At 47.9% G+C, this 13,561-nt stretch overlaps 1 protein-coding gene across 1 annotated transcript in view; it reads left to right on the top strand.

Moving 5' to 3' along the window:
* Positions 1-426: 426 nt before the first annotated feature.
* Positions 427-13,561, top strand: part of COLQ (collagen like tail subunit of asymmetric acetylcholinesterase) — a 63,265-nt gene continuing 50,130 nt past the window's right edge. The window contains exon 1 of the mRNA XM_028099265.2: positions 427-532. Coding sequence (XP_027955066.1) covers positions 427-532 — 106 coding nt within the window. The remainder of the gene's footprint in view (positions 533-13,561) is intronic.

The raw sequence follows: 13,561 nt of genomic DNA, 5'->3' as shown, positions 1-13,561 counted from the left end.
CAGTTCCAAGCAGGTAGATGCTGGTGGATAATGAGGAAATCTGTCTGCCCTTTGAGGACTGCTTCTAGTGAACATTTGAGACTTGGCTGCCTTTTCATCAGCTCTTCAGTAGCCACTTACCTCAGTGTCCAAAAGAGAAAATTCTGACATATTAATTTTAATGTGCGCATTTGATCCAGTGCTTGAGATAAATATAACCCTGTGGAGTACGGAGGTTTAATGGGAAATGGTTGGCATTCTTTCTTGGTAAAGGCATGGGGAAAGGAGAGAGAGACAGGAGAGGGGGAGAGGGGGAGAGGGAGGGAGGAGAGAGAGAGAGAGAGAGAGAGAGGCGCAAACAGCAGTGAGGAGGACAAAGACGGAGATAAGCAAGGCTTCACGGCAGCCTTGCCTTGAGAACTTGACACTTGCCAGACCCCAGCCAGCATGGTTGTCCTGAATCCAGTGACTTTGGGAATTTATCTTCAGCTTTCCTTCCGCTTTATCGTGTCTCAGCCTACTTTCATCAACAGCGTCCTCCCCATTTCAGCAGGTAAATGATGACCACAACTTTCCTCTCTTCCATCTGTCGGGGGCAGGGGGAGGAAGGAAGATTGTTTTGCAACGTGCCCTGATATTTTCCCCATTCTGCTCTCGGAGGAGGGAGACTGGAGGGAGACAGCCACCCCAGCAGCTTCCTGTCACCCGAGCTGTCTCTGAAGCTCCCTCTGTCCTTGTTCCAAACAGCCCCCACCCAGCTGCTCAAAGCCAGAGACCCTTTTAAAAATGACTTCTGCCTCTCCCACTTCTCCCCATTTGCTGCATGATTTCATTTTGACTGGGAATTGTAGCGAGCTTAAGAAAGGCACAGAGGAGTACAAGTGAGAGAGAAAGGAGTCCCAGACGTTTCTATGAATACATCCCTCACCCCTTCCAAAGGGGGCTTGATGCAAGGGGGATGTTGTGGAGCAAACACCCCTCTGCTGAGCTCGGGCACTGTGCACCGCCAGGACCATCCCACTAGAGGAAAGGGGAGTCCAGTGATGCTCCCATGGGCCAGGGCCCTTTGGAGGGATCTAGCAAGAACCACTGATCCTCCAGCCCAGTCTGCTTTCCTGTTGTGCTTTCTTCCTATGGTGAGAATTCTAATCTAAATAAGGCAGCTGGAGGTCCTGGGAGATGGGAGCTTCCTGGGGAGAGGTGGAGGCTTCCAGAGTGACAGCCTGGCCTGGAGTGGGCTGTGTCTGTCGGGCGGAGGGCTGGGTGATTTGGGGGCAGGGGGCTTTTCATGCCAGCCTGCCAGACATCTCTGAGGGCACCAGGCACCAGGCATCAGGTTGCCCTTGTCCCGTCTGACCCAGAGCAGGGGAAGTATTGTGTTACTGGCAGGGCCTACTTAAACCTTTCTGAGGAAACTCAAATGTTTCCAGAGGGCTTGAGGGAGGCAGGCAGACCCCAGGCTTGCTGCCTGTCCCCACATAGCCCCCCTCCATTCACCTCTGCCACCCCACCCCTGGCTTCCCCCCTCTCCCTCAGCAAAAGCAGTTTCAGTCATGCCCTCCAACTTGAGTCTCATACATACTTTCATGGAGGCAGAAATTTTACTCTCACGGCCTTTGCTGAAAACACAGGTCCTCAGAGAGGGCATACCTCTGAGTCCAGCCCCCAACCTCTCTCTGTCTCTAAGCCCAGCGCAGCAGCATGCTGTGCTCCCAGCACTGCCAGTGTCTGAGGGCCCTGAGGAAGTGCCTCGGAGAAGGGCTGATCACAAAGATGTGAGGAGCTGAAGGGGGGTGGAGGGGCACGGGGGGGGGGCGATTTGGGGAGAATACTGGGGAGTGAGGAGTAGGCAGGAAAGGTGAATGGTTGTGTCACGAGGGCTGTGTGACAGTATGCCCCCACAGATTCCACATGAGAGCACAACACTTCTGGGAGCTAGTGGGTCATTATTCTTCTACTTGATGGGGAAGCTTGGTAGTTAATTTGGTCTAAATCAGTGGGCTCTTAACTTCATTTGGGCTAGAGAGTCCTTTGAGAATCTGCTGAAGGCTCGGGACTTAAGGAAACTCTGTCTTCTAGTTCTAGCTCTGCCTCTGGTGGGCTCTGACTTCTGGGAGACAGTCAGCATTAGCCTATAAGCACTATGTGGGCAGGGACTGTCTTGTACATTATCACTGTTTCCCCAGGGTCAGAATAGTGCCTGGCACTCAATAGGTGCTTGGTAAATGTTTTTTTTTTTTTTTAAGATTTTTTTTATTTATTTATTTGAGAGAGAGAGAGAATGAGAGAGAGAGAAAGCACATGAGATGGGGGGAGGTCAGGGGGAGAAGCAGACTCCCTGCCGAGCAGGGAGCCCGATGTGGGACTCGATCCAGGGACTCCAGGATCATGACCTGAGCCGAAGGCAGTCGCTTAACCAACTGAGCCACCCAGGTGCCCCTTGGTAAATGTTTGATGAATGAATGAGTGAATGAAGGGATAACTTTTCTCATCTGTAGATTGGGGCTTGCCTTCATTTTGTATCACATAATTTAGATAGAGCCAAATGGCTACTAAGTTCTGAAAGCTAGAGAGAAAAGAACCTCTGATTTTTTTCCCCCAAACTCCTTGCCCTAGAGAGACCCCCGGTATAGCTTAGACATCTCTTAGGTTGGACTTTGTATAGATTATAGCAGTCAGGGTAACAGCAGGAAAAAGAAGCACTTCAGATGAAAAGACTTGAATGAAGGGACCACTTTAGAGGTGTGAGTGGGGTTAAGGGAACCGATGAAGAAAGTTGAGGAATCAGCAACCTTGGGAAGTCTTTACCACTCTTGTGCTTGAAAAGGCGAGAGGAAGAAATGGGGAAATTGATGCCAAGAAGATTTGGAACCTTAGAGGAGGGGCCGGTGAGCTGGAGCTATGACCACAGAGGACTCAAGGGAGAAAGTAGAGAAGAAATACCCCAACCTCTCTCCTTCAGTCCAACCACCTCTTGGCAGTGCCTTCCACTGGCCAAACCCAGCCCAAAGCCAGAGGACAGGGGAGCCTCTGGATGCAGTCCATGGGGGTCAGCTTCTGGGGTACAGAGTGAGGGGGAGGGGTGGGAATGTGGAATCACTAGCTCACACAGCCACTGGCCTTTCCTGAGGAACTTCTAAATCCAGATCTTCTGCTTGTGACTGTGGTCCTTAGGCATTTGGTAAAACAATGGGGTAGACTTAGGGAGAATCACTAAGGAGGTAACAGCTCAGCAGAGCAAAAAATACCTGCTTCCCCCTGAAGAGTCTCTTAGCTTTGTTCCCTCATTTAGTTGCCATGGCTTCTTCATAGCACGGTTCAGAAACAAACTTATGCCCTGAAATGGCAACTGTTTTGTGACACAGGACAACTTTAATCCTTTGAAAATATTTTCCAATAATTTGAGGTGAAGTATTCTATGTTCAGAAATTTATAAATTCTTACTCTCAAAGAAGACAAGCCCGGTGCTTATAGAAATCAGGGCGACCCGCCATACCCTAGTGAGTGCCTACTATGTGCCTGGCCCTATGCTAAAGGCTACAGAGGACACAGAGATGAGTCGGATCCTGCCTCTGCCCTGGGGAATCTGTGGTCGTCTACTGCTGAAACACAGGCAGCATGTGCTAATTGGCCCAGGGAGGGCATGATGGAGGAAGAGCTCTTATAGGCTTGTAGAGCAGTACTTTCCTTCATAGCTGAGCCAGTCCTTCACTCTCTTCAGGAAGGACTGGATTCTAGCAACTCCAGACACAGCACCAGCTATCTAGGTCAGAGGTTCATTACCTGGCAACCTCCACTGATGGGTTCTCGCAGGAGAACCCAAATGATGGGTCCCGCAGGAGAACCACGGAAGAGAGCAAAAAGCCTCAAAGAGGCCAAGAGTGATGATAGAAATCCCAGCACTAAAGCACATGCATTTGATATACAGGAAACCAGCTCAGGCCCTTACTCCAAATCTACTAACTGTTACTTTAGACAGCATTCTAGCAGACTTGCATAGCAGGTTTCTAGAAGGGTGGTAAATTAGGCGCAGCACATTAGACTGGGAAGAGTGAGTTCCTGCTTACAATGGACACCATGACCACCACCACCACAACAAAAAAAAAACCAGCTGACAAAACTGATTATAAGAAAAATGACAAATAAGCAGAGAATAATTCTGAGATCAAAAAGAATAGTAGACTGGAATTATTTTGGAATTATTTCTAGAGCCCCTGTTCTGTAGGTAACACCATTGACTTACAGCACATTAATTGTTTTTCACTATATGAGTACGAATGACCCAGTGAAGACTGAATTGTGTGCACTTAATTTTGCTTAAGAAGGCAGATAAGTGTCAGCTATATTTTAGAATGATTTCTACTGAACATGGCCCTAATATTTAAAATCTATGGAGCTGTAACTTTGGTATTGTTTTGACTATCGCTGAGTAGTGAACCATCCTGACACTCAGTGGCTTAAACAACAATCATTTATCATCGAAGTTCATGTGTTTGTGGGCCAACTATGGTCAGCTGATCTAGCCTGGGTTTGGCAGGCCCTGGCTGGGCTCACTGTGGGTCTGTGGATTGACTCAGCTCCAAGATCCATTCACAGATGTAGCTCAGTGGTTGTACAATTTCTAGAATGTGGTGGCACGGACCCAAGGACAGTATTTATAGAAGGGCAGACCTTCCACACACTTTGATTTATATAATTCTCATAGCACCTTTGGGATGTGTGTGGCATGACTCCCACTTTTCAGCTGAGGAAACGAAGGCTCAGAGAGGTTAAGTGACTTACTCAAGATCATAGAGCTAGGGGCGCCTGGGTGGCTCAGTCGGTTGGGCGACTGCCTTCGGCTCAGGTCATGATCCTGGAGTCCCGGGATCAAGTCCCGCATCGGGCTCCCTGCTCGGCAGGGAGTCTGCTTCTCCCTCTGACCCTCCCCCCTCTCGTGCTCTCTCTCTCTCTCTCTCATGCTTTCTCTCAAATAAATAAATAAAATCTTTAAAAAAAAAAAGATCACAGAGCTAACACAAAATGGGGAGATCTGGAGACTGGAATCCTACCCTCTGACTTTAAGTCCAGGGCTTTTACCAAGGTAGACCAATGTCCATGGACAAACAGTGATATTAGTTCCTCAGGTCCTGCAGACTGCCTTTCTGCCCGTCAGGAACTCTCCTCTAGGTTCTTTATTCCCTGCTCCCGCCTCCCTTCTCCTCAGCATTTCAACGCCCAAAGCTCTTAGCAAGAGATTGAAGATTACCTTATACTAAAGTGTGTAGGACCAGCCAGGGTATGACTTTATCTCTCTTTTGAAGGTGTTTGCATTTTAACGGGCACTCAAACTAAAGGATGCTCTAATAAAATGAGCTTCAACCAAGGTGCTGTGGGGGAGGAGACCTCCTGGAGCCAGGGGAATAGCACTACACAGACATTTTCTTCAGACACTCTGAGCCAACCTACCCTAGGCCCACCACAGGGACATGTGGCATCCCTTTTCCAATACAGGGTTTCCCAGCTAGGCAGGAGCTCCCCAGATGTTTGGGTCTAAGCCTCACAGACCAGATGATAAGAAGACCCAAATGTAGTCCGATAGAATGAGATCATGTGGAAAGATGTGAATACTGTCTGGGCACCAGAATCTTCTGTTGGCTGCTGAGATAGGAGCCAGAGCAGGGGTTTTGTGGCCGAAAAGACCTGATGTCCAGCTCTGCACTTCCCTGCCTGGAAGCCAGCCAGGTCACCACTTGGGAACCATTCATGTTCTGGACAGTAGATTATGGGCCATTTATTTGTGTCTGATCCTGATCAGCCACTGTTTAATGTTCCATAATGCACTTCTAGCCATCTCCTCTGATTTAGCTTTTCCTATTTCCTCTGCATAATCCAATCAGAGAGGGCTCTTAAATTAGAGGGCTCTCCATGGGGGCTGGCCTCCTGCTTGGCCTCCTCCCAAGCCTCTGAATAAAGCTGTGGGTTCAGCTGCAGCTCAGATAGAGAGAGCTGGGTGTGAGATGGGAGGCTGTCCCTTCTGATATCCAGGGCCGGACCTCTCTGCGTCACCATCCGCCACACTCACTTCTGCTTCCCCCAGATTTACAACCACACAAAAACAGCATAGCTCCAGAATGAATAGAAAGCCCTCAGGCTTCAGTGAGTCACCAAATAAGCTGGCGTCCCATCTTCTTGAAATGTAGTTCACATTGTAAACACCTACTCATATTACTCTTTAATTAGTACGAATTAGCCCCCAACCTCTTGTTTTGCAAACCATTTTCACAGCTACATTTGTATTTGCTCTTCACAACAGTCCATACTGGGGGTGGGGGGTCCTGGGTTTGAATCCTGATTGAGTTGGTCATGAGCTGAGGTGATTGCAGGGAAGTCACTTCACTGCAGTGAGCTTCAAATTCCTCATCTGTCAAATGGGTGTCAAAGTCTGTCTCACAGAATGGCTAGAAGTATTCATTCAACAAACACTTAGTAAGTGCCAACTGCGTATCTGGAACTGGGATGAAGCCGTGAGCAAACAAGCAGATGGACCCTGTGGAGTCCTGTGATCACCCTGAGAAGAACTTGGCCAGGCCAGCCAGCTGGGCCCCAGGGGGGAATAAAAGACATCTGCCACACAGATGGAGCTCACAGAGCAGCCCAAGGACCAAAGCCAGGCTCCATGTTTGGCTATGGTCACACTTCATGTGGTAGATGGTGTAGTGCTTCAAAAAAAAGAGGAATTTTTTTCATTGCCTTAGTTGCTAACATTTAAAATAGAGTGATTTAACATTTAAAAAAATGCTTCTGATGTCTCTTAAAAAACAACAGACTCTTGATAAGTGGGACAACCTGGCAGTCCTGACCCACAAGCCATATTCTGATATGACAAGGACTGTTTGGAATGCAGTGCTGGCTGACTGCTCAGTCCCAGCTCCTCAGATCCCCACTGCGCCCTCTTGTCTTAACGCCTGGTCTACTTTCCTTAACATCTACCTGTCTAGCCCCATCTGGGCATGTGACTTTTTGGTGTCTGGGGCCAGAACCTCTGCTGGGTTGGACTCTGCCTCCTCCTCCTCAGAAGCCTTGGGTTATTTTTCCAGAATTCCCAAGCTCTGCAGAGTTCAGTTTGAACGTCAGTGTTTTAGATCGGCGATTCTCAAACTATAGCGCTGGTTCTGAGCCCTGGCTAGACCTTAGAATCACTTGGGATATTTTACAGAAGCCCAGTGACCAGGCTCAACAAACCAATTGAATCACTCTCTGGGTCAAGTGCTCCGGCATTGACGGTGTTTAAAGCTCTCCAGGTGGTCTAATGGCTAGCTGTGGTTAACCACCAAACTGTAGCCAGCGTCAGCATCACCTGCAGGGCTCGCTGAAACCCAGACCACTGGACCCCACCTCTGGAATTTCTGAGTCTGTAGCTCTGGGGTCGGGCCCAAGCGTTTGCTTTTCTACTAAGATCCCAGGTGCTGCTGATGCTACGGGTCCAGGGACCACACTTTGAGAATCACTGCCCACGTTTGCCCCGGAGCCACTGTGTTAGTTTCCTATGGCCCCTGGAACGAACCGAACCACCCCAAAGACGGTGCCTTAAACATTTATTCTCTTACGGTTCTGGAGGTCAGAACTCAAGGTGTTGGCAAGGCTGTGCTTCCTTCATAGGCTTTCTGGCAAAGCGTCTTGTCTTTTCTAGTTTTAAGCTATGTTCATTGCAGTCTTTGGTTCCTGGCCCCTTTCTCCATCTTCAAAACCAGTAGCATAGCATCTTAACTTCAGTGGTCATATTGCCTTCTTCTGTGTCAAGTCTTTTGCCTCTCTCTCTTTCTTTTTTTTTTTTTAAAGATTTTATTTATTTATTTAGAGAGAGCGCATGAACAGAGGGAGGGACCGAGGGAGAGGGAGAGAGAGAATCTTATGCAGGCTCCACACACAGCACAGAGCCGGACTCGGGGCTCGATCTCATGACCCTGAGATCATGACCTGAACTGAAACCAAGAGTCAGATGCTTACCCAACTGAGCCACCCAGGCACCCCCTTCTGCCTCTCTCTTAAAAGGCCACTTGTGATCATATTTAAGGCCCATCGACTTGATCTCCCCATCATAAACTTCTTAATGTCATCCCATCTGCAGAGTTCCTTTTGCCATATAACGTAACACTTACAGGCTCCAGGGATCGGTCTGGACCTCTTTGGGGGACTGTTATTCAGTCTCCCATAGTTACCTTTCCACTGGGGAAAGTGTCCCATGACTCTTCTTTCTGTGGCATCAGAATAAAAGGCACAGGCATGTGTACTGTCTTCATTTGGGTTCCTTCCTAGAGCAGACCCTGAGACAAGGATTTGGGTGTCAGTAGTTTATTTAGGCGGTGATCCCACTAGGGCATGGGGAAGTGAGATAGGGAAGGGCAGGCAGTCAGCATAGAGGGAGCTCATGAGCAGATTGCTGCTGTGGGCATCTGGGGTTCAGTTCTCCTGGGGGGAACAGGAGAGACAGAGAGACAGAGGACTGGGATATTTACCCACCAACTCCTAGGGACATGCTTGCCCCAAACAACTTTCACAGCTGGTGAAGCCCTCTGGCATAGTCACAGGTGTGTGTGGTAGGAGCTAGAAGCCCATAGGGCCTGAGGGATGCTTGGGCATCTGGGCAGGGAAGCAGCTGCGTCCACCATTGATCCTTTAAGAGAGTTATACTCATATGGCTATCTTGCATTGAGCACTTTCTCTTTGCTAGGCTCTTTACATATATGACTGCTAATCTTCACAACAATTTCACAAGCCAGTAGTACCCCCATTTTACCAAAGAGGAAAGTAACATTCAGGAAGGTGCAGTCACTTGGCTGAGGTCACACAGTGCCAGGGTCAAAATTCCAAATCAAAACTTACTGGCCCCCAAACCACTGTAGAGGCAGAATATTCTGGTGGTTTGGGGTAGGGCCTCTGGTGTCATGCTGCCAGGGTTCAAACCTTGTATTTTCTTTAGCTTTGTGATGTTGGGCAAACAAATTGCCTTTTCTGTGCCTCAGATTCCCCATATGTAAAATGTGGCTAAAAGCAGGATTTAACTCACAGAGGAGTTGTGAAGATGAAGTGGGCTAATTATGAACATAAGGTACTTAAAATAGTGTCTTGGTGTATAATGTATCATTATTTCTGTCATTATTTCCAGAACCTCACAGTGTCTGTACACATGCCAAGGGGTCATGATTTCCCCTAAGATGCATTTGTGTTAAAGGCAAAAATTTAAATACAACCCACACAATAACTTATTGCTTAAAATATCCAGTGAGTTAAGGCAAAAAAGAGGGGGCTCAGCTATTTTCCATTTTGCGTTTGTGAACTAGTCCCTAAAGCAGGAACATGTTGACCAGGGAAGAAGACTGTTCTCGTGGTGACCGGCTTTCCCAGATGGCTTTAAAAATACACCTGGCCCTATTCCATCTCCCAGCCCAGGAGCATTTAGCTCCATTCAAGCCCACACTTCTGTCTCCACAGCAACCAACATAAGCACAAGCGTGAGGCGTGTGTTGGGAGCTGGCAACAGCTGAAGGAGAGGCCTCATGGCCGCTGAGGGCTTTGCACCGTAAACCAGCTGGGGGCTGAACAAAGAGAGGAAAGCAAAGAAGGAAGGAGGAATGTGAGCTGGACAGTCTACTTCCCTCCCAGGCCTGCCCACTCCTTTCCCCACTCATCCCGCCTTGCTGCTCACCTGGCCTTCTTGGTATCTTTCTGAGAAGTCTGGGGAAAGCCCCGGAGCTTTCCTGCTACAGCTCTAGTTCTCTCTGGGGACACATGCTCCAGGAGGGAAATTCCAGTGGTCTCAGGCCTAGCATGGGGCTTCTCAGGGACCCAGGAGGTGGGGGATGGGGTGACGATAGCCGTCCTACCCAGAGAGACCTATCTATCCGCCGGGGCTTCCTTACTTTACTGTGCCTGGGGGCTTGTTCAAATGTTTCAACTTGTCCCCTATAGGAAGTTCCCGTGGGGTGGATCATTATTGAAAGTTAGAACTGGGCTGCCCTTTCGTGCCCAAACAGAACTGGTTCGGTGTCTGAGGTCATCCATACTGGGGTGGACCTCACGGAGTCGTGGAACCCGAAAAGGTTTCCAGATTCTCTGTGGTCATTCAGAAACCAAATTCTGAACTGTTGAGATTAGTGTTCAGGATTTGGGAGGCTCCAAGCAAGAACAACAGCCCTTTCCCCCTCCCAGTCCATCATTGTTAGAGCTGCATCAGCAAGGTCATTGTAGGGAAAATTAATAGTGGAAAAGAAGAGTGTCCTCTGTGTCCAGGGAGCATGAGGGCCCCAAGGGAGTGGTGTCATTTTGGGTGGCACTCTCCTTCACTCTCCATGTCTGCCCATAGAAAGAGAGGAGTGGAAGGCTGAGCTGGCTATCTGGACAGTTTGGGTCCTAGAAATTCCTCAAAGTATGCAAGGGTACATGGGGTTTTTAAATTTTCTTTAATTACCTGAGGCAACTGCTCTGGCCTCTACTTTCTCTGCTGGGGAGCCCTGAAGGAGTGTGCCTGCCTAGCAGGCTTAGAGCTGGCCGCCATGGTGATTGCTGCTAAGGTTCTCTTGTTCGGGTCCAACCGGAAGGAGGTACGGGCACGTTTAAGTCAGTGGCTCTGGTAACTTGCCTGTTTACTGATGTTCTTAGAGAGACCTTGCAGCACGGTAATAAGGCCCTGAGGTAGATATTCAAGAAACGGGTTATTTCTCTGGACCTGCCAACTAACTCCTAGGACACATGTGTAGTGTTGGACAAGCTATAGGCTCTCTGTGAGACTCTGTTTCCTCTTCTGTAAAATGAAGAGATCGACCAGATTTTAAAGCCGTAGACTTTCTCTGACTTTGTGGCTTATGAGTTGCTTGCTAATTTATGGAATGAACACCTACACAACAAAGGGGTTTTGGCACATGTTTCTCTTGTGAGCACTGGCACCTGAGAAGCCATGGCATCTGCGTAAAGGGCATGGGGTTCATATTCAGATAGCTCTGGCCTTGAGTGACATTTTCATGACCCACTTAGCTGAATGATCTTGGCCAAGTAGTCTTGGTTTAATATCTCAACTCCTCAGTTTCCACTTCTGTAAAACGGGGATTATAAGAGTACTTACCTGATTAGGTGGCAGTGAGGATTAAATGAGCTAATAGGTACAGGGCTTTGCACCTGGAACATGGTTAAGCTCAGTTACTGGTGGCAACCATTATTCCAAATGGTGGTAAGAGGGTTGGAATCCAGGCTACTTGCCCCCTCCTAGGAGGCCTCATTTCTACTATAATCCCATCTGCTTTTATTGAGGCTGGGGAGAATTGCTCATAGTGCTGAAGAGTCCGTTTCAGAATTCCCAGTTCCCATCTAAAGCCAGAGGCTGAACAGGGGACATCTCAGTGCATGGCATGGCTTTAGAATTGGAAGTCTGGGCTCAGAGCCCTGCTCCAGGGTACCTTGAATGTCAGAGCCAGTTTTTCTCACCTGGAAACAGGGACGCAATGGAAGGTAATTTGAGGGGCTATTGGAGAATCAAAGGAGAAAGCATGGGAGGGCCCGGCTCTAAGCTGGTAGAGTATGTACTCAGGCATTGTTGTGCCTCGGGGGGCGACACTAGACCTGCTAGATGTGGGGAGCACAGGCTCATACCTGAGGACAGTGTCTTAGCATACTGACTTCTCAGCAGAAAGGCCTGCCAATGGGCTGAGTCAATCACAGGCCTCCCTCCCTCCCCAGATGGAGGTGAGCTTTCTGGGAACTCCTGCAGGGCACTGCAGTCCTGAGAGTGTCCACCCTCTGGAAATTGTGCAATCCTGTGCGGAACCGAGCTGGTAAGACAAGCCACTCCCTGTATCCAATTTATCCCTGTCAGGAAAAGGGGCCCTCCGTCTATGTCGTGTCTGCCTTACGTGGAATGAGTCTTGCCCCTTTCAAAATGGACAGAGGATGCCAAGTCATCAGGCCTGTTAGTGTGGGCCCTCCCAGGCAGTAAAAGAAAGATTATTAAGTATGAAATTTTCAAATAGAAGGCCAGAAAATGGTGGCTGATTTGACAAGATGCTCAATTTTCTGTATTTTGTTAAGATTTTATTTATTTATTTGACACTGAGCGAGCGAGAGAGAGAGAGAGCCTGAGCAGGGGCAGAGGGAGAGGGAGAGGGAGAAGCAGGCTCCCCGTGGAGCTGGGAGCCCGATGTGTGCTCGATCCCAGGACCCTGAGATCATGACCTGAGCTGAAGGCAGACACTTAACGACTGAGCCACCCAGGCGCCCCAGGATGCTCAATTTTCTGACCATGTACCCATCTACCGCCACTTTGCATTTTGTTCAATTTTATTTTTCTAAATGGGGCGATAAAATCCACTTGAATTGATTCGGATTCTCTGTATTATTATTAGTAGTAGTAGTATGTTTAAACCTGTCTCAGTCTCTAAATTATGACAATTACTTGAGATATATAATTTTTGATATACTTCCCATAAACAGAAGGACCAATATTTACTGCACCTCTTACTATGTACTGGACTATTATATTGAAGAAGAAGATTCATAAGACTAACTCTAGGAGCCCGTAGTCTATTTGTAACATTTAAAATAACACAAATGAAATAATGAGTGAGGAGGGAAGTAGATCATCTTGTGGTGTCTCAGGCTGCACAAGTAGTTGGAATTTGTGTGAGAGCAGAGCAACTAAGACAAGGAGACAACTGATCCTGGTTCAAGTTATGAATCTGTCACTTACCTGGGCACTTCTGTGAGCCTCAGTTTACTTATCTGTCAAAGGGAGAAAACAATAATACTGAAGGTCGTTGTGGGCTAGTTCTTAGCACATAGTCAGTGTTCTGTGCAGATTACTTAATATGTTGCTCATTAATTTTTCAGGCTATGTAAAGGTAATTTAAAGAATGTTTTTGCTTTCTGCTTCAGGGGAAATGTCTTCCAAATGAAGGAATATTATGCAGCCATTGAAAGGAATGTAGGGGCGCCTGGGTGGCTCAGTCAGTTAAGCGTCTGCTTTCAGCTCAGGTCATGATCTCAGGGTCCTGGGATCCAGCCCCATGTCAGGCTCCCTGCTCAGCAGGGAATCTGCTTCTCCCTTTCCCCTTATCCCCCAGCTCGTGTTCTCTCTCTCTCTCACTCTATCTCAAATAAATAAATAAAATCTTAAAAAAAAGAAAGGAATGTAGATGCATTTTATGTAGTTATAGAGAATAATCTCGTAGAAATACTATGAAGAAACCAAGAAGGAGTAGCATATGTATAATTGTATATTTAAGTAACCCTTTGAGGATGAACAGGAATATATTATACCTACCTATCTGCTTATCTATGCATAAAATATTCCTGAAAGAATACACAGAAAACTAAATGATAATAAATAATTGAAATTGGGGACGCCTGTGTGGCTCAGTTGGTTAAGTGTCTGCCTTCGGCTCAGGTCATCATCCTGGGGTCCTGGGATCGAGTTCCGCATCGGGCTCCCTGCTCAGTAGGGGGCCTACTTCTCCCTCTGCCTGCCGCTTCCCCTGTTTGTCCTCTCTCTCTCTCTGACAAATAAATAAAATCTTAAAAATAATAATTGAAACTGGTACAGAAGCAGGAGAGT

Source organism: Eumetopias jubatus, unplaced genomic scaffold (genome assembly GCF_037043125.1).
Source record: "Eumetopias jubatus isolate StellerSeaLion01/CBP00866 unplaced genomic scaffold, mEumJub1_p1.0 scaffold_1, whole genome shotgun sequence".
Lineage (NCBI taxonomy): Eukaryota > Metazoa > Chordata > Mammalia > Carnivora > Otariidae > Eumetopias > Eumetopias jubatus.
Note: the sequence above shows the minus strand (reverse complement) of the source record. Positions and strands in the feature narration are given on the sequence as shown.